Raw genomic sequence first — 19,520 nt, forward strand, 5'->3', positions numbered from 1 at the left:
ATCTTCATGGCTTATAACTTTTTTCTTACAATTTTGGCAAAAAGTGCCACATAAGCAATCTCCTATTCTCAAAAATTTGTATTTGGTTACATTTGGATGTAAAAAATCTATTCTCCGAAATTACTGGTTGAGAGCAGGGCACAGCTGAATTGAAAACTGAAGGAATTCCTTTATCTGGAAGCAGAGAGCTGAAATGCAGTGTAGTGACCATGTGCAAAACTGTATTGTTAAATCTGGACTTGGTCTGAGCCTGGTCCTGATCCAAGGCACTACACATTGTTTAGTACTTTTCCACAGCACAGAGTTTTACTGGTGGTTTGGAGAAGAACAAATGATTAATGCTGAAGCTGTGGTAAGGAATAAACAGATCTTACTCATACATTATGGAAATGTTGATATGTGTACTTCTTCTGGGAAAACCAGCTGGGAGTATAAACATGGTATTGAATGTAGACTTGCCTCTTGATCCTAAGACCACTATCACTGGTAATCTTAATTCTCTTGTAAACATTATGGACACATGGCACTCCTAGGGCAGAAGAATGTCCTTAAAAGGGTAACAAAAGGTCTGGATCCAAGCCAGAATGGGGTAAGACTACACAGTGTCTCCTTTGCATGCTCTGAACTCTTTTTTTTAAGAGTTCCACCATGCACAGAGATCTGGCTAGCTAGAAAATGTCACAGAATTACTTTCCACCACATATTCAAAGGTAGCTCAGCTTACAGAACGTACTGCTGTGCAAACTAGTGATGTCCTGGCATCACTGTGAGAATTATTTTCCTTACAGGGAAAGATCGAAGGCATGTGTAGAATAAAAGTAAATTTAAGTGAAAAATAAATTCCTTTTGGGGAGATAAAAAATGAACCTAAAATAAAAACAAACCCAAACAAAACAAAGAAAACAACTGAAGCAAAAACAACAATAAAGGAGGAAAAATGGCTAAATAGGTGTGAGCTACTTTGTTCTGTGCTCCTGCAGGAATATTGGGACTTCGACAATCTCTGAAATGCTAGAGGTGTGGGGAGAAACAAGAATCACAAAATATTTTCTTGACTTATAACTGTGAATCTTGCCCTAGTTATGATCATATTATTTATCTGAGTCTTCTAAGAAACAGGATCTTGCTGCTTATGTATTATGTCCTGTTACTTTTGCAGTGTTCCATCCCCTGCAGTCCTCCCACATGCTCATCCTTGTAAACTGTGATCAGTTCTTCATCTTTCTTCTAAAGTAACCAAATCTTCCTTATCTGCTAAAAATTAAAAGGATAAAAAGTCAACCAGCAGCCTCCAGAATTCTACTCCTTCTTAGTTCTAGTTTAGGCCTTCCTCTTCCAGGACACATTTGAGAACATGTGGAGCTGGCAGAGAGCATCAGAGGTCCCTAGTCATTAATGAACTTACTGGCACTCCCTGGGAATGTTGAGACTGTCTAGTAATGTGCTGTCTTGTCCCACTCCTCTGTCTCTTCTCTTCCAGCCTATGCCTTCCATCTTGGTCACTTTATCCTTAAAAGTTGCTTTTCAAAGGGTTCATTAAGTGAGCTGGGATTGTTACTTGGAACAATTTAACTCCAGGGAAATCAATGAGTCCTCAGGCATGTCTGTTGTGGTCTAACATTGTAAAAATTGAGTTTTTCCTTTATCCCCTGTGGTCTGGAGAGGGAGGAGCTTTTAGGGATGTTAATCCTGCAGATAACATGATTGCTGGTACTGATTTGTTGGGAGCAAGAAAACAGTCTACACTTTACTGGTTTTCAGTGGTAAATCATTGTTCCACATTTTAGAACTTTTTTAAACTGGTTTTAATAATTTCAAGACTAAATAATGGCTAATATGTTAGTTATGAAGGTAAAGTATCACTTCTCATCTTAGAGTTTATGTTACTCAGAGAGGAAGGAAAAGTCTTGGCCATTATCAAACCAGTATTGTAATTTGTATCTTTCTTATCATACTCTGAAGGCAGTCTGTGAGTAGTTCCATCTAAAAGAAAAAAAAAAAAAAAAAAAAAAAAAAGGAAAAAAAAGAGAAACTCTGCAACATTCTATAGAGAATAATGCAGAATATTAAGTTTTTATTAATAGATTACCATCAACTAATTTGTGAATGCACATGGAATAAAATGAACTATGAACTGTGTAACTATAAAACTCTGTTCAAGACACTTTAATCATCCTCAAACACAGAACAACTGAGACATCTAATAAAAGAAAGCATTGTGTGGGGCCACAGCCACAGGTCCATTTATTTGATATTACTTTTCAGAATGTTACTCATAAGAGAAACAACGAATAAAAATGTAGGTCTCGAATTGAAGTGGTAATGAAGAAGACAGCTACAGATAACCTGCAATGCTCTCTGACCAAAATAATGCTCTTGTTATTTTCAGTACAGTAGAGTCCTATTGGTGAAAGAGCACAAAGTTCTTCACATAGAGAACTTATTCCCAAAGGGCCTGAGCTGGTTTCTGTAAATCTTTGCAGAACTTTATTGGAAATAAGAGCAGACCCAGAATAGCTGCTTCTACTTGGGACAAAACTTAAACTTTTTAGCACTGCATTACGAAAAACACATATTATCCTGGTTAGACTTGGATAGCAAGGGGAACCTTCTCTTTATTTTTCATGTTTTGTTTGCATGAGCAAATGCACAGCTGAATTTCTAGTAATGTCTTCAGACAAAGAAATCTAGAAGCTGTCAGTTTAAAGTACTGTAGTAATGAAATCTAAGTTCCTTTCTAGCATTGAATTATACATGTTTTAAGGAGCTAAAGATCATGCTTAAAACAAGATCACATGTTGTCATTGCAGGTGATTTTATTTTCATAAACTTTTCATCTTCAGCTGTGGGATTGAACATTTTTCTATTCCATCATTTTTCAACCTTTGTACAGAGAGATGAAACAGTATTTCTATGAAAACAAACTAATTATTGCTAAACAGTCAAGAATGTTGTTAATTATGTGACTTAAACAAATCATGCCATTTGTGAAACATTAAGGTCTTTTATAAGATGATAATGATAACTACAAGTATTAAAACAGCCTTTGGAAAAGAACATTAGAATAAATATTCTAGGAATGAAACAATTCCTCTTCTACAGTTTGACATAGAACTTTTTCAGTCCTTCATCTCTGAATTCATAAGCATTAAATGCACACACAGCTTGGAGCACTTCACAAAACAGAATAAATACATCTCCTCATTTGAATCAATAAAGCTACTTCAGTTAACAAAGACTTCATTCTTGTTGGAGCAATCAAAACCTATATAATGTTTGCTTTGATTACTGGACTGGGATAAGTTTTCCCTGTACATTTGAGCTCTAATTGCCCTGCCACTAAGAGGCCAGCTGGAAAAAGACTGAAAACACACAACTGGGCTTCCATTACAGGCAACTGCAACAGATTTCCTCTTACTGTCACACACTGGTCAGAAAATTGAGGGTTTTCCTCCCAAAGCTGCTTTCTGTTGATTAAAAAAAAAGATTATCGGGTTACATGTTGGCAGGAGTAAATGCATTCATGCATTCTGGGAAGGTACAGTAGGGGAGCTACTGGGGAGAGTTGCATTTCAAACCCACTGTAGAACAGAGTAGTTTGGCAGGATTCAAAATGAAAAAGGAAAAAAATCCAAAACCCACAAAACCAAAAAACCAAACACACGAAGTGAGGCTCTTTGTTTTTGTTGTAGCTGCTTTTCCTCACAAAGTAGATGGAAATGGGAAGGCCAGGGATGCTGCCATGTATTCAAACTCCCACAGTTTGCTGAATGTCATCAGTTTTAACAAAATAGTTCATGCATGAAACTGCCAATATATTGAACTATACAGAAAATCTGTAACAATTAAAATTATGCCTTTTTTATCTAGAAGATAAATTAATGCTACAGAGGTCTGTATGCAAGTTGATAATATTGTAGAGCACCAAAATACTATGTTAACAGCTAATTTTCTTGGAAATTGGATTTCTTCATAGAACCTGCATCTTTCTAAACATATTTTGCCAGTGTGTTTTATTATTCTTCTTAAATATTTCTTTCTTCATGCTGTCAGTTTCCTCCCCTAATAGGTGGTTTAATAAATACTGTAATTATAATTCTTTCTAATGCTGCTTTCTGCCAAGTGCATCAGGGAAGAAAATCTATAAAATACACACATGGTAAGAGCAACCCAGAATATACACCTACAGAGAGAATTTGAAACAAGGATCCTAAAAGCAATTATGTTATTTTCTCATTGTATCGAAGGCAGGAAAAAACCACAAAAGCAGAGGTGGGCAGTGAGGTGGTATTGAGACGTCAGAGGGAGGATTCTTGGGACACTTATAAAGAAATTTCAAGGCATTGTACCCTGAAAGGGACAATCAGAAATTAGTACTTGGTAAATAGAAGGGAAACTCAGGTCAGCTGGAATCAGATGATCTTGGGGCAGAGACTGACACCCCTCAGTCACATTAACATTCAACTCAAAGGTAGATATGTAGTTACAATGCTACAAAAATACATACTGAGTGGAGAGGGAGAGAAAAATATAAAACTGTTGCTCAACAGACTGAAATATTTCAAGTTATTCATGTCCTTCACCTCAGCCAAAGGGAAAAACTGAGGAAACGTGGTGTAGAATTCTGCACTATCAGAGACGGGCCTAAAAGAGGTTTGTTCTCCGATAAAATGCTTAGATAATGAGAAGCCATGGGACCCGGACATGTTCCTAAAACATTCACGACCCATCGATCTGTTGCAGAGACGGCGGGAGCTGCGAGCCGGGGCCGGAGCCGGCGTCTCGCATCTCCCTCTGCTGGGAGGCGCCGCAATCGCCGAAGGAGCAGCCGGGACAGCGCTCGCTTCGGGTCCCGACAAATACGGATTGGCAGTAGGTCTCACCCTTGGTACTTTTGCAGTGATTTTTCAGGCAGATAGAGACTGAAATGATTACGCTTTTTCTATCCTTTTTTTATTTTTTCTTTTTTTTTCCTTCTTTTTTTTTTTTTTAAATTTAATACTATACAATGCAATTGGAATAAGTAACATAGTTTGGATACCGAGCTTCAAATGCTCATGAATGAGCTACAGCTCAGGAGCTGCTCAGAGAATATATTCACCAAAAAAAAAAAAAAGGGAAGAGAGAATAAATAAATAAGAAAATTGTGATCTGTTTACAAACCACTCAAATGAAAGGAAAAGCTCTTTGGCTGCATTATTTGGCAGTAGCTGGAGGACACGCATTTCAAAAATGGGCAAGGGGCCTAAGTCCCATTGCCATACAAAAATATGATGTCCCTGAAATTAAGGCTTAAACACCTTTGAAGTTTTACCTTTATTGCCTGGGCATATAAGTCCCCAGCTCCAGCAGTATTCTCTTACACAAATGACAGCAGGATGTTGTGCACAGTAGAATACAACAGGATAATATGCACAGTATCCAGCATATGTATAGGGACAGAATTTGGTTCTCCCTTTGGTATAATTAGTTTAAAAAGGTTCTCTTCAGATGTTATGAAAGCCAAGCTGTTCAAAAGAATGGTGAGTATACAACAAAGTTGTTAATTGTTAATAAATTTATTAAACAAATGAGAGCTGTGCACCTCAAAATGTATCAGGAGCAGGATATCATATGGTCTCCTAGGTGATTCAGCACAGTTCTGTAGTATGGTTTGTTATGAGGTGAAACACTGTTTAAACAGTTTAAGTGTGCACTATTAACATATATGCATATGCTGATCCATGGACTTGCTAGTATAAAGCCAAGACTGAAAATTTAGCACACTACAATAGTGCATAAGTAAGAATGAACTTGAAAAAATCTGTTTCCATAAATAAGCAGACAAAGTAGTGATTTTGGAAGATGAAACACAGTTGTTTTATTAAATTTCAATAGATATGAAAGAAATTTTCCTTGGACCACAATTCCATTGCAAATAGTCATTCTCAGCATGAGAAAAACCACTCATAAGTTTTTACTGGAAATGAGGCTGTGTTGCTCTTGAAATGTAAGATATCAGGAGGGTTGCTTCATTTGCTGATACCCAGTATCACACACAGCAACCACAGAGGAGGCAATTGCCTATCTGAACTATGAGAGCAAACTGCAGTACTTGATAGCTTGGGGCAGTCATGTCAGTGAAGTGAGAGGTTTGTCACACACCTGCTTTTTGGATTGTGCTGTGCTGGGCTCTGTCATAAAATAAGAGCAGCATGGCAGAGCCTGAGGGAATGGCACAGCCAGAAGCAGGTGTGTGTGCCACATGCTCCCCTGAACTGCAAACAGCTCTAGCAGGAACATGTGAAATACAGCCCTCTCTCAACCATGCCATGCTGTGTTAGGGGTGGGGCAGTAGCTGAGAGCATCTTGGCTATCGTCATCACCTGGTGGGTAGCCTGGATCCACATCCCTTACTGCCATTTGTGTGGAAAATGAGTCCTTGGGTCAGTTGGCCTGAGCTGACAGTACTCGCCAAGGAACACAAGGCTCAGTGAGACAACTGGTTAACAAATTCTTATAGGTAGTTATCGATGCACAGAAGAGATTTTTCTTGTTGTTCAAACCAGCATTGCTGACATCACACATAACACAGGGGACCCGAGTATCTCCGCTCCAAAGTCATCCATCAAATTTTGAAACTCTTTGCAGTGAGGACTGGGGTCCTTGAACCACTGGAAACTGGTTTAAACCAGCTGGAACTGGTTTGGTCCAGTTGAATCAGGTTTGAAATTATTGGAATCAGTTTAATCCTGTTTGAATTGTTTAAAATTGGTATGAAGTGGTTGCAACTGGTTTAATCCAGTTGAACCAGCTGGATCCAGTTTGAACTGGTTTATACCACTTGGAGCCAGTTTTGCCTAGATTGAACATTAGTCCAAATTTCTTAATGGAAGGGCTGTTAAACATTGGAATGGACTACCCAGGGAGGTGGTGATCATCAGGATCATCATCCTTGGAGGCGCTCAAGAAATAACTGAACATGGCACTTAGTGCCACGGTCTAGTTCACAAGCTGGTGAAAAGTAAAGGTTTAGACTCAATGGCCTGAGAGATCTTTTACAACTGAATTTGTTCTGGGATTGTTTTAGTGCAACTCCAGATGCTTGGGCAACAAAATACACTAAAGTCAAATTCACCAGTACACAAGTCACACAAAAACTTTTAAAATGTTGCCCTAGATTTTATAATCATCTATTAGGAGTATCTAATTTAGAGATGAGATTTCTTGAACTTACCTGAAAAACTAAAGTGACACCTGTTAGGCTGCTAAAGCCACTTTCCAATGCAGACTCTTTGACACTTGATATTTCTGTCCAAGTATGAAAATTGGAGATTGATACTTGCTTCAGATGAGTGTATGAAGGGTATGGAGTGGTTTTTAGGACACTAAAGGTAACAAAGTGATAGACTTACATTACAGATACTAAGTCACAAACTTTTCAGAGAGATGGGAAATGCCTTTCCAGCCAGGTTCTATCAGGGAAACAAAACAACTGCTTTTGGAAGAAACCCAGGTAATTTGCACTTTCTAATACCAAAACTCTGAATTACCTCAATCCTTTATCTCCATGTCAAATTTGAAATTTATTAAACTGGGATAATTCTGTTTATCTCATAAGGAGAAAAATGAAGAGCTCTTGGACAGACTTGCTCCTAAGTAGGGAAAATCCAGTGTGGTGGTATTGGGGATGGCCCAGACAAAAAAGTAATTTCTCAGAGTATATTGGATTTCTGAGAAAGCTCAGTGATGCAAACGCATGAAACATCCTTGGATGCCCTTTCCTACACATAATTGAACATGGAAAGATGTGAAAGCATGTTTTCCTGATAAGACCCCTATCCAGTTATTGGTTGGTGTTGCTTGAGCCATCTTCTTTAGGCCAAGGTATAGCCACTTCAGTAAAAAGAGGTTACGGAACACCTCAGGCTGCAGTACCTTTGCTCCTCCATTGTTCACCACACCTTGGGTACTGGGAAAGGACTTTCTTCCCAAGTGAGGGCTTGTGGTCCCTGTGCCATCACTTCTGTCACAGCTGTAAACCAGCAATGCTCCCCCTTGCACCTACTCCAGGGCACAGAGGCTGACAGGTTGGCAGCCACCAGGGATCCCCAGGCAGGGCTGCAGGGACATCATCTTGAAATTGGGATGGACCTATTTAATGAGGTCACTGAGCTACTAACTAGAAACTAAGCCTGGAACTATAGGTATTACTCCTGGGAGGCCCCAAAACATCAAAAATAAATTAACTCTGATTAATGGAGAAGCAAGCCCTCCCTCGCCGTTCCCTTGTGGCAAGAGATGTGCTCGTCAGCTGGTGCTGCAACAAATGCCTCCTCTGCATGTGACATCCTTCAGGCATCTCTCTTCCTGCCTCTGAAAAGTTTTCCCTGGAACAGGGGGAACAGTAAGTCTCCAAAAAAGGAGAGATGCTCCCAATTCACAGAGTTAGGGCAAAACAGGCAAATAAATATCATACATGGGGATCTGTTCTGTTGACTATCTGATCTAGGGAGCATGAAGTCAGGGATTACTGTGGGGAGCATCTGCAATCAAAAAAGCTCCTGCTCAGGACTCGCATTCTCCTTTGAATCTGGGTAAAAGTTGAGAGTTTCCTTTTTACCACTTACACAGAAATTTAAATCACAGATTTTGGTGGAGCCTTAATATTTCCTAGCCTGTGCTGTATTGTTTGAAGCAGATGGGACTCGCCCCCTTAAAAGATGTAGAACAGAGAGGAGATGGAGAGATGGAGTTCTCCAGTTGGAGAGAATCACTGAGAGTTATTGGGTAAAAACTAGCTGTTGAGCTTGAAACACAGCCTACTTGGGGCACCTCCAGGCATGCCCAGAGCAAAAAGTACCCCTTTTTCCATGCTCTTAGCCTCTACCATAAAAACCCCAAACAAACAATCAAAACCGAACATAAAAACAAACAAACAACAAAAACCCAAAACAAAGCAAAAAAAACCAAATCAAGGCCCCCAACAATTTGGACTTTGCTTTCCTGTCACACTGCAGCTTTCTATCAGCTGTTGTCCAGGAGAAAAAACTGCTGCCCCGCCAGATCCTGAGATGGGAACAGTCTGGGCAATTCCCTGGGAAGGACATTAAAGCCAGGGGGCAGATGGGACAGAGCCTCCCTTGGGGCAGACAGCTCCAGCGGCCCCAGGAAACCCTCCTGCAGCATTGGCAAGGCTGGTAGCTCTTTTCCTGTGTGGAAGGGACGGGGAGGGGAAGGCAAAGCCAGAATGACTGGGAAGATCCCATCCACACCTCCCGGGAAGAGGGTGCTCCTTGCCTCGCACGCAGCCCGGCTTGGGGGAACTTTGGGCTGGAGAAGGCAATGCTCTCTGGAGTACCATGGTGTGGGGAGGGTTCTGGGGCTACAGCCCCTGGCATTGGCACACGTGGTGTGTGAGGTGCTGGGTCTGCTCGTGATGGCCCGCTGTGGCTCTGCCAAGGGAAGGACAGCTTAGAAAAGAAAAGAAAACCCAAGACCAAACATAAAACCCACCAAAAGCAAACCAACCAGAGAAAAGAACCCAAACAAACGAAAAAAACCCTATAGAAGGCAGCAGATCAAGCCAACCCAAGCCGTGGTTGAGCAGTGAACCTGAGGTGTGGGTGCTGCTATCCTTCTCAGTGAGATTTGGGCACGTGGTGAATTCAGAGGCCGGGTGCAGCTTTTTGGGGGTGCAAGAAGGTGGAAGGATAAGGGCTGGAAGGGAGTGACCCCAGCCTTAGGAGAGAAGCCCTGGAGGGCAGATGGGGAGATGCTCCCCAGGGGTGGTGGGTTCTCCAACAGCACTCCTGGTGCGATCTCTCCCCCTGCCCTGCTGCTTGTGGGAGCAGACTAGTACACCCCGTCCGCATGGGGCTCCCCAACCCTGCATTTGCTGGCTCCCTAAAGATGGTCCTTATCGCCCAGAGTCCTGAAGGCGTGTGCGTGGGTATCAGGCCCACGGGGACAGTCTGGGGATGCGAGAGCCGCGGGTGTGGTGGGGTCGGGCAGCGCAGCCCCGCCTGCCGTGCCCAGGTGTGCGGGGCGGGGGTGCAGCGTGCCCTGCTGCTGCCGCTGCTGCGTGTGCGGGCGCGCACGTGTGCGCACCAACATCGGCGTGCGCCTGTGCCCGCGGCTCTGCGCGCAGGGGGCGCGGGCGGAGGAGGCGAAAGGGGGCCGGTTCTGCGGCGGGTGGCTCCCAGCCTCCCCCGCCCCCTTCCCTCTGGGTCTGCTCCTCGCTCCGGCTCGCATTCTATCGCAGGCGGCCGGCGCAGCCCCCGCTCCCCAGCCCCAGCCCCGGCCCCGGCCCCCGCCCACCCCCGGGGTGGAGGCAGCCGCGCCGAGCCGCCCGCGGGAAGAAAGCAGCGCTCCGCCGGCTCCGCGCCCCTCCGCGGGGCCATGCAGCGCCTCTGCCCGCCCGGCCCGAGCGCAGCCCCGCGCCCCGCCGCCCTCCGCGCAGCCTGAGCGCCTGGCGGGGGCTCCGCTCCGCGCCCGGAGCTGGGACGGGGCCGGCACCGGCGGCACAGCAAAGCTCCACGGCTCCGCGACACTGCCCCGCTGCCCCGGCCATGGGGAAGGGGCTGGAGGGGACAGCGGCCCGCTGCGGGCTGGGACTGGGATACCTGCTGCAGACGGTGGTGCTCCCCGCCCTGGCCGTCCTGGGGGCCAGCCGCCCCGGCTCCGCGGCGCAAGGTAAGGCGATGGATGGATGCATGGATGGATGGATGGAGAGGGGTTGGGGCATCCTCCTTTTGCGGGTTGGAAATGCGAGTTTATGCCATGATTATCTTTTTTACTGCGTTTGTGTGTGCAAACAGTGCAATCGCCCGCATGCACGATCCCCGCCGGGGTCTGGAGGGTCCGGTCGTACCTGCCGGGTCGAGTCTGTAGGTGCTGAGCCTGGCCGGGACAGGCGTTTGCCTGCACTCCGTCCTCAGTGAGGCACGGGGAGCGGCGGGGAAGTTGGCGCTGAAGGAGCCCCGCCGGCAGCCCTCCGGGGCGGGAGAGCCGCCGGTGCGCCCCGCAGGGCCGGCAAGGTGCGGGGAAAGGCAGGTGCGGGGCGGGTGTCCCTGCCGGCGGCAAAGCTAGCGCCTGGAGCTCTGCAATCGACGGTCGGCCTTGAACCCCCAAAGGCCCCCCAACGCTCTCCTTCTTCCTGCCAAAAACATGATACACCCGAAGGGAGTCACCGTCTTTCTGTGTTTATGTTTTGAGATTTTGTTTCCTTTCCCGTGTCGGGGATTCTGGAGTACATCTCGATTTGCCTTCCCGGTAGCCCTTGTACAAATCCCCCTTTTTAAGAGGCAATGTATTGCTTCTCAGTGCGTGTTTAGGGGTGTTTGAGAGCACCGCAAAGAGCCCTGGCTCAGTGTGGCACCCACCAGGCTGACAGCCACAGCAGGAGGCTTTTTCTCCTGCGAGCTGTTGCTGGACAAACTTTCTCGGTGCTTCTCTTCTTTCTTTCCAGGAGTTAGACCTAATGTGGAAATGTGTTGCTTTTGTAGAACACAGGAGAGAGAAAGAGAGCTTGCTGCTGCATGTGGGCAGAGCTGCACATAGCAAAGATGTGCGGGGTTGGGTAAAGCAGTTGGAAATCTCAGTTATATGATTACCAAGAGAAAAGAAATTTTAGAAGCTTCTTTGTTTGTTTATTTTCCACATGTATGTAGCCACGAAGTAATAACATGCACCACAGTTTTGATTTGAAGTTACTAGCATAATGCAAGTGTAAGAATACTTGATTTTCCCCACATCATGTCTGTGGAGAGGCATTTGTGAAAACTGCACAGATCTGACCCTGTGCTCTCACCCAGCCGTTACAAAGTGCACTCCTCTGTGGCCTTTTTGACAGGAGAACAGCAATGGTTGTTCTGATTCCTGGTGCCCCTGGCAGGCTTTCTGTGGGTTCTCCCAGGCACGGAGCTATAGGTTTGCTGCTGGTGGGCTGGGTGCACTGAACATCATGCCTGTACATGTAACAGTGCTAATCCATTTCCTGCTGATACTCACTCCATCCCCTCAGAGTCACATTCCCTTGCTCATTTATTTCGGAGGAAGATCAGAAATCTGGCCATGAAAAGGGAGTAGCAGGGAATGAGAGCACAAAAATCCCTTATGCATCATGGCATGCTTCATCTGTGTCTTCCATATAATTTCCTTTCACTGGTTGTTTTCCTGTTCATGGTAAGACAGGTTTGATATTTTGTATTTAGGGGTTTAAGTAGTGCCCTATGTGTGTGGACCTGCATGTCCAGGGGTTTGTATCAGCCTGTGTCGATAGGGAGAGATATGTCATGTCAGAGGGTGTTGGAGAAGAAAGCTCCCCTCAGACAATTGGACCTGGAGTGGAAAGGAGCCTGCTGGCTCTGCTGGCAGGACACGGGAGTTTCACATGACAGATGGCCTGAGCGGGGAAGAGAGGACCCCCTGCGTTCGGCTGCTCCAGAGCGCTGCTCGCGATGCCACAGGGCTCATGCCTCCCACTCCCGGATGGTTTCTCCTTCCCACACTTACCCTCTGTGACACAACGCTGTGTGACAGAAGTGCCACGAGGGCACAGGAGCCAGGCCCCCTGTTCCTATCCTGCAAAGGACAACGCAGTGTGGGACCTGCCACAGAACACAGGCGTGCTCACCTACCCAGAGAGGGGCGGACAGCTCTTCAGCAGCACTCCCCAGTGTGTGAGAAACTTCCACAACAGAGTGAAAAATCCAGGGAATCTGGTTGGGATATAGCTCTTTGTCTTGGACTTTTTTTTTTTTTTCCATTTATACTTTTATTTTTATTGCTAGGACCAGGCAGGGAATTTGGGTGCAGACCTGGTTTTGGCATTTTTCCCAGAGCTGAGGGATTTTCTCATTGGTTTGTGCAGTGGGGATCTTCGTGTGTGTGTACACAGTGCTTCACTGAGGCAATGAATCAACAGTTTAACTATGCCCTCTTCAGGAAGTTTCCTCATCATATAGCACCGGGCAAAGTTTTCCCTCTATTCTATATATACATTTCAAAAACATACATCTTTCATCTCAATTCCCCAACTATCTTTAGCTTTTGAAGCAGGCTGAGAAAGCCGTGAGCATTGCTGGGACTTGTGCTTTCCTACCTTCCTTTTCCATTTCCTTGTAGAAGATGAATTTATTAACTGAGGGGCTGTTGGGCCAGCTCCCCCTCACTCCCTGGCACGTTCATTATCACTGCATCTTGGCGTCCTCCTGTGAGCTTCTCAGCAGACCTAAATACACTTTTTGTTTTATGAGTATTTCTTATCTTCTTATCTGAAGCTGTCTGCGTATTTTTCCGCTGTTATCAGGAGAGAACAGGAAATGGCTGCAATGGTAGAGACAGCCCTTAATTCTCAAAGCGGTGTGAATGGGGCCGGAGCGATTATCAAGCCAGGATCAACTGTGACTTGGCATTCGCTGCATTTACTATACCTCTATGATAAGCTATCAGAATGAGAATTTAAATGCCCCAAACTGTGCCCTTGCTGGGCATTTCGGTGCCATCTCCATAACAGCAACTTTTCCTTTGGCTCTTCAGTCAGCAGAGACTGGGTTTCAGCTGTTGTGCTCCCCTACAGCCCCCACACTTCCTGCCTCCCAAACTGTTACCACTTATCCTGTGGCTCCCACCTTTTTGTTGTGTAGCTGGGACGAAAGGGAGGGTCAGACTGTCTATTTGTAGTGACAAACATGGTCCAGACAGCTTTTGAGGTTAATAAGGATGGTGTAAAAGATGGTAGAAAAGCTAAATGGACTATGTATTAATGAGGTTGTGTTTCATTTATTCCCTTACAATAAAAGAGTGCATTTTTCATGCTTAACCCCTCAAACTAATTAAATCAAAGTGATAATTTAAAAAGAAAACTGTAAAAGAGCCATATGTGCAGATATTTGTCTTGCCCCAGCATGGTCTGTATTAGCAACAGCAGCAGTTTGAAAATGCTTAGTGCAGAAAAAGTGAACTATAACATGTGAATAGGTAGTAACCTTTTGGGGATGCATTTCCTAATTAAATACCTAAACGCATCTTGTTGAAAAAAGGTGGGGAAAGGACTTAATTGTCTTGATGCATCAGTGGACTTCTTGTACTTGATCATGCGGGTGTAATATTTTTAATAATAAAGCAGGAGCCAAGTAGTATTTTGTTGTGAATGGATAAGGCTCTTTGGAGCATTAATCTGTTTCAAAGTGATGCACTGTGGTAGATTTCAGTGATGCTGACAAGTTTGAGCCGGATGTGGTAGCCTGTACTTGTTCTGAGTACATTTTAGTACTGCAGTACTCTTTGCTGAAAGCAAAGCAGCCACTGTGTTTCCTTTGCTGACAGAGGTGGAGTTTAAGCGGGATTAAAATTAAGTGGATGAATATTTACATAGAGGAGAGATTCCTCCCTGGGAACATGGGAGCCAGGATCTGAGTTCTTCTTCCTCTGGCTCCAGGCTCTAGCAGCTGGTTGCAAGAGTTATGGAAAAAATATATAGATCACATACAGGCTCCTCCTGATGGCTCTTCAGAATTACTGTCAGTGTCATTTATCCCTCCGTACAATAAGAATGCCAGAGTGCATCTAAACATTTCCACAGTTGTTGTGCATGTTTGCACTTAATCACTTTACATGGATCATTCACCACACAAATTTATTTTCCTTGGTAATGGTCTTAAACCCCAGTTATTCACTATATTTTGGGACTAGCTTTGTGTATGACATCCAAATTCAGAAACAGGAAACAGCCTTAACCAAATTAAAAAGATTTTCCTAATTTAATTTTCCAAATACAGTACATCTGAAAACAGGAATACAACTCTGTGCCAAGGCCAGGCAAATCAGTTCCATAGCTGGTCTGTGCAGTAGGAAAGGACAAAATGTGGGCTATATTTATTAGACATTTCCATGTAAATATCTTGATTTTTATGCAAATGGAAGAGAGGTGTTTTGAGGCACAGCCTGCGCTGTTCAGGTGAATAGGATATGAAGCAAATCAGTTCCTATGGAAAGCAAGAGAAGCCCGGGCTGAGAAGGACAACTACTGACTATTTCTGTACAGTATATGACTGGAATTTTATGCATAAGTAGAATACAGAGGAGAGTTACTTCAAAAAGCCAAGCTACATTAATGTCATGCTACCAGCAAAACAACTTTGGTTTTAGTAACCTGTTTTATAGTGTATGGCTGTATTTCTTGATTTCTGGTTCTTTCTGGATTTTATGTCACTGGGCTTTCGAGGAATCTGTTCTGGATACTTTTTCTACAAAAAGGCAAGAAAATAACTTTTCCAGCCTATCAGAAAAATATGTTTGAATTGCTGGTGCAAAAGGCAGTTCCTGGGTAAATTTGCATCGCTTGGACTAGTGAACAGTTTGCTGTGATTTAATCTAAAATGGTTGGTCTCCATGTGAGTCTCAAACTGTTGGTTTGTCATTGAAAAGAAGTTACTGGAGGCTGTCTTTGAAATAAAAGTGTAATCATGGATGCTTTGCCTATGCAATGCATTTCACATAACTGTCTATACGTCCCTTTAGGAAGAAATGGCATTGTCTTTCCTCCCTTTAGGGTGGGGAGAGGGCTGTGCTGGTTTGTGAAGAGCACATCTCGTTAGCCACCCAGTGGAGGTATTCACGTCTAGCAGGCAGCGATCTTGGCAGCGGTGCCAGCGGAGCAGTAATGACAGCGTCTGTCATTTGCATTAGCCGGCTCTGCTGCGCTTGGGCTCCGAGGGACAGAACAGCTTCTCGAGTGCAAGTCGAGAATCAAAGGAAAGGAGTGAGAGACGAGCTGTGGTTTTCCAGTTGGCCATAACCCCCATCAGCACAGCGTCGGGATAATGTTGTGCAGAGGCGCAGTTCAGCGTCGGCTGCTTCCAAGGACTGAAGGAATGGTGGTGTTTTAAGTGATTTATTGTGTGTGCTCAGTAGAGTCCAGTCTCAGGAGCAGGCGCCCCTGGATCTTTCCATCATAACATTATCCAAGAGGCAATCTGAAGGAAATGTTATTAAGTCTTCTAGGAGGCAAGCTATATTCCAAGAAACACTTAATTTGCATCATTTGCAAGCAAGCATTTGAAATTATGCTAAAAAGGGAAATGGTTATAAAGAACTTTACACGGAATAAGTAGGAACAACAAAATTCCCCTTGATTTTGAGCATACTTCATTCCCCTGTGTTTAAATTAATGGGGTCATCTGTAGGTACTCCAGCCCCCAACTCCACTGCTGTGCTGGAGAGATGATTTATTGAGTATTGTTGGGTTCATGATAGGTTTGGTTAAATATGTTTGCCGAAGATCCAGTGTGGTTATTGTATTTAGATTTATCTTTCTGGTGTGAGGATGTAGCATAAAACTGTGTGCACACTAAGGAGCTAAAGGAAAGCCCTGAACTGTAGCTGTTTTCCAGTTGTTTTCCTCAAGGCTGGCTCTGCTTGTGCAAACAACACTCACAAGTGAGGTGCAGTGAGTGGGAGGAGTGGGCAGGAGCTGCCAGAGATTTTCTCAGCTCTCAGCAACCTCAGAGATGCTTGTATATGGCTTTCTCTCTAGGCAGTCATCACTAGAACAACTTCCTGTTTGCTTTTATGACTCCATCCCAAATCACATGGACATTAAGCAGGAAATATGGGATTTCCTCCCAAGTCATCAAATGCCAGGATTTGGGGAGTCCCTTTATAGCCTGGCACATTATCTAAAAGTTTGGGCTGGGGAGAAAGAGCTTCATGCAAAAACAGTCTCACTTAGAAATACCCTTTTTATCAACATGGAAAATCTAGGGGGAAACAAAGGAGAAAAAAAGATTCCTTTTTGCTTATTTGCTCAGGGGAGGTTGGAAAAAAGGGAAGAAATCTTAATCAAAACCAGAAAAGACTCAGTTATTTCAGAGAAAAGGTCAATAAAGCCCTGAATATTTACCCTACTGTCCAAACTATTTGTATTTATGCTCTCTGAAACTGTGTTAGGTGTTCAGTGAAAATGAAGCTAAGAAGTTTTGAAGTCTTCTGACAGCAATGTTTTTATTTCCGTTTACATTTTTCCACGTATTTCAACCAGCCCAGTGAAAAATCTCACTGTTAGACTTCATTTACAGTCCTGGTTAGCCCTGGTTAAGGCATATATTACACTGCTCTCTAGATCTTACTGTTTGGTTTGTTTTTTTGTTTGGGTGTGGGGTTTTTTTGTGGATTTTGGTTTTTGGTAAATCACACTGATTTTACTGTGATGCAGATTGAGATGGAGACCCAGATTCTCGGTGGTGCCAGACATGCCCTTATTTCCTCCAGGGAGTGTCAGGCAATGCTGAATTTGGGTGATTACCTTTGCTGCTCCCTGAATACAAGCAGTGCTGCTCTAGCTTGCACGGCAGCCCAACAGTCCCATCAAGGCAGGGACACCTCCCTTGTGAGCATGTGATGCTGCAGTGCCTCAGCACCTCCTCAAATTCTCACTTTGTTGTGAGTCCTACACAGACAGGATAGGAGAGGCACCCAAAAAGCTGTGCAGGCTTGTCTCAGTTGGTAATACCTCCTGTGGGGAAAACTGCAGTTGCGTCTTTAGCAAAGCTATGTGCTTGTGTTCCTGGGCATAATGGGAAATTCTTGTTTGTAACATTGCCTTAGTTATTCAATCTCTGCTTTGCTGGATTTGGAAGCTTGCTGTATTTATCACTGTTTGGTGGAGAGGTCTGGGGGGAGTTGCCTAAGTGTACAGAGCAAATGTGTAAGGGAAACCAAATTATGAGCTCAAGTATTCTGAGTAGCCAAGGCTGATGCTGCAGTCCATTCTTCTTGTTTGAAGAAAGAGGGCATGGTACAGAGGGAATGCTATGTTGAGAAGGCTCTCAGGTACCTTCTCAATGTTGAATTTCTTGAGTCTCACTGATGGTGTCTTTATATCTGCTGTAATCTAGAAACTTGTATAAAAGCATGGTTTGGGTTAGGACTGGTACTCCTCAGTTTAGTATCTCCCACTGGGACCCTCGAAACCATGTGATCCTCACTCTCTCTCTCCTCCCTTCTCCTGAGGTGGGATGGTAAATGGGAGGCACAAAATGTAAAGATCATGGGTTGAGCTAAGAACCATTGTCTGGGAACAGCACTTAGATAAGAAATTGTACAGCAACAATACTGACAACAGAAGGTGGGAGAAAGAGTTGAATGATTCACATGGAAACTCCCTGACCACAGTAATGCCTCACCGCTCCCTCTGCCACACCACCCAGACTTGGAAGAGAGCCCTTCACCTCATCACTGGAAAATGAAGTGAGTTGGTTCAGTATAATCTTCAGGTCTTGGCCATGCCCTCTCCTAGCTACTGCAAAAATTAACCATGTGCTGGCCAGAACCAGAACAAAGGAACAGGCAAAATTATATGCTGTTGCCCAGAACAGGGATGCTTCCTAAAAACTCTGACTTTCTGGTGGCAGGCAGTTTGGAAGGATTTGCTTTGCCCAATGCAATCCACAGTGTTATCTCAGATTTGGAAGGAGGAAGTGCAGATCCAGGGCATGGCTGCAGCACTGTTGTAAATGGAAAAAGGTTCACTGTCCTGGGCTGTTTTGTTTCATTTGGGTTTAATCTGCAATTCAGGACTATGTTATTCAACTGTACTTCATTCATCTGAATGAATGACTTATGCTCCAGAGGACCCCGTTGCCTTATGAGTTATAAAAGCTATGAGGTTGCCTAGGCAATTAAATCAGTATCTTTTTTCTCTTGTTGCAGGAACATTTTCAACAATAACACTAAGGAGCTCAGATAGATTTCACTGGCCTGGCAACAGCTGAGCATTTTCTTGTTAGGTAGCTTTTGCCAATCCCTTTTTAGTTATTTTCAAGAAGCAAAGTAGCTTTATTTCTTAGTCTTATATTGAGTGAGAGGTTGAAATGTTAATCTCAGTGGATTAGCGGTGTATCCTTTGAGAAGAAGGAAAGCTTGCGTTTTTCTTGGTCCCCTGAGTGCTGGATGCAATTGTTTGAGAAATCTTGAATTTCATCAGCTAGATACAAGAAAATGTGCAAGTAAGCCTTGAATGATCTGTCAGAAGAGGTTGACTTTATTGCAGCTGTTTTGGAAACTTGTTTGAACTGTTGTTCAGGATAGTTGTTCCCCAGGTGTTTCTTTGCTTGATTTTAGTGCATTTCACATGAGACAGTGAAAAGGGATCACCACAGGATTATTAGTAATTCAGAGCTTCTTGGAGAGCTATATTCCAGTCATCAATTTGCTAAAGTAATGGCTGGCATATGAATTGCTGCACTTTTATGATATGGTGTATCTATTGTTTAAATACGTTGCTTGTCTTATCCACTCCCAGCATATGTGTTTATACTGGAAAGTTTACATAGTGAGTGAAAATAATAATACAGTCTCACTGAATGAGGTTAATTGCAGTTCAGTCATACTGAAATCAAGGAGTAAGAAGTGGGACAGAATAGCAAGTGAGACTAATTCTGTTCTCATGGGCACTGGATTTATCTACACTGACTGAAGTGAAGGCACTTATCAGGAGTAATTCCAAGTACAGATGTGCACACTGCCTCAGTCTGAAT

At 44.0% G+C, this 19,520-nt stretch overlaps 1 protein-coding gene across 1 annotated transcript in view; it reads left to right on the forward strand.

Moving 5' to 3' along the window:
* The first annotated feature begins 10,437 nt into the window (after positions 1 to 10,437).
* The window catches only part of UNC5C (unc-5 netrin receptor C), a 250,546-nt gene continuing 241,463 nt past the window's right edge, over positions 10,438 to 19,520 (forward strand). Inside the window, exon 1 of the mRNA XM_058023958.1 lies at positions 10,438 to 10,674. Within this exon, the coding sequence (XP_057879941.1) occupies positions 10,551 to 10,674 (124 nt within the window). The 5' untranslated portion in view covers positions 10,438 to 10,550. The remainder of the gene's footprint in view (positions 10,675 to 19,520) is intronic.

Source organism: Melospiza georgiana, chromosome 5 (assembly GCF_028018845.1).
Source record: "Melospiza georgiana isolate bMelGeo1 chromosome 5, bMelGeo1.pri, whole genome shotgun sequence".
NCBI lineage: Eukaryota > Metazoa > Chordata > Aves > Passeriformes > Passerellidae > Melospiza > Melospiza georgiana.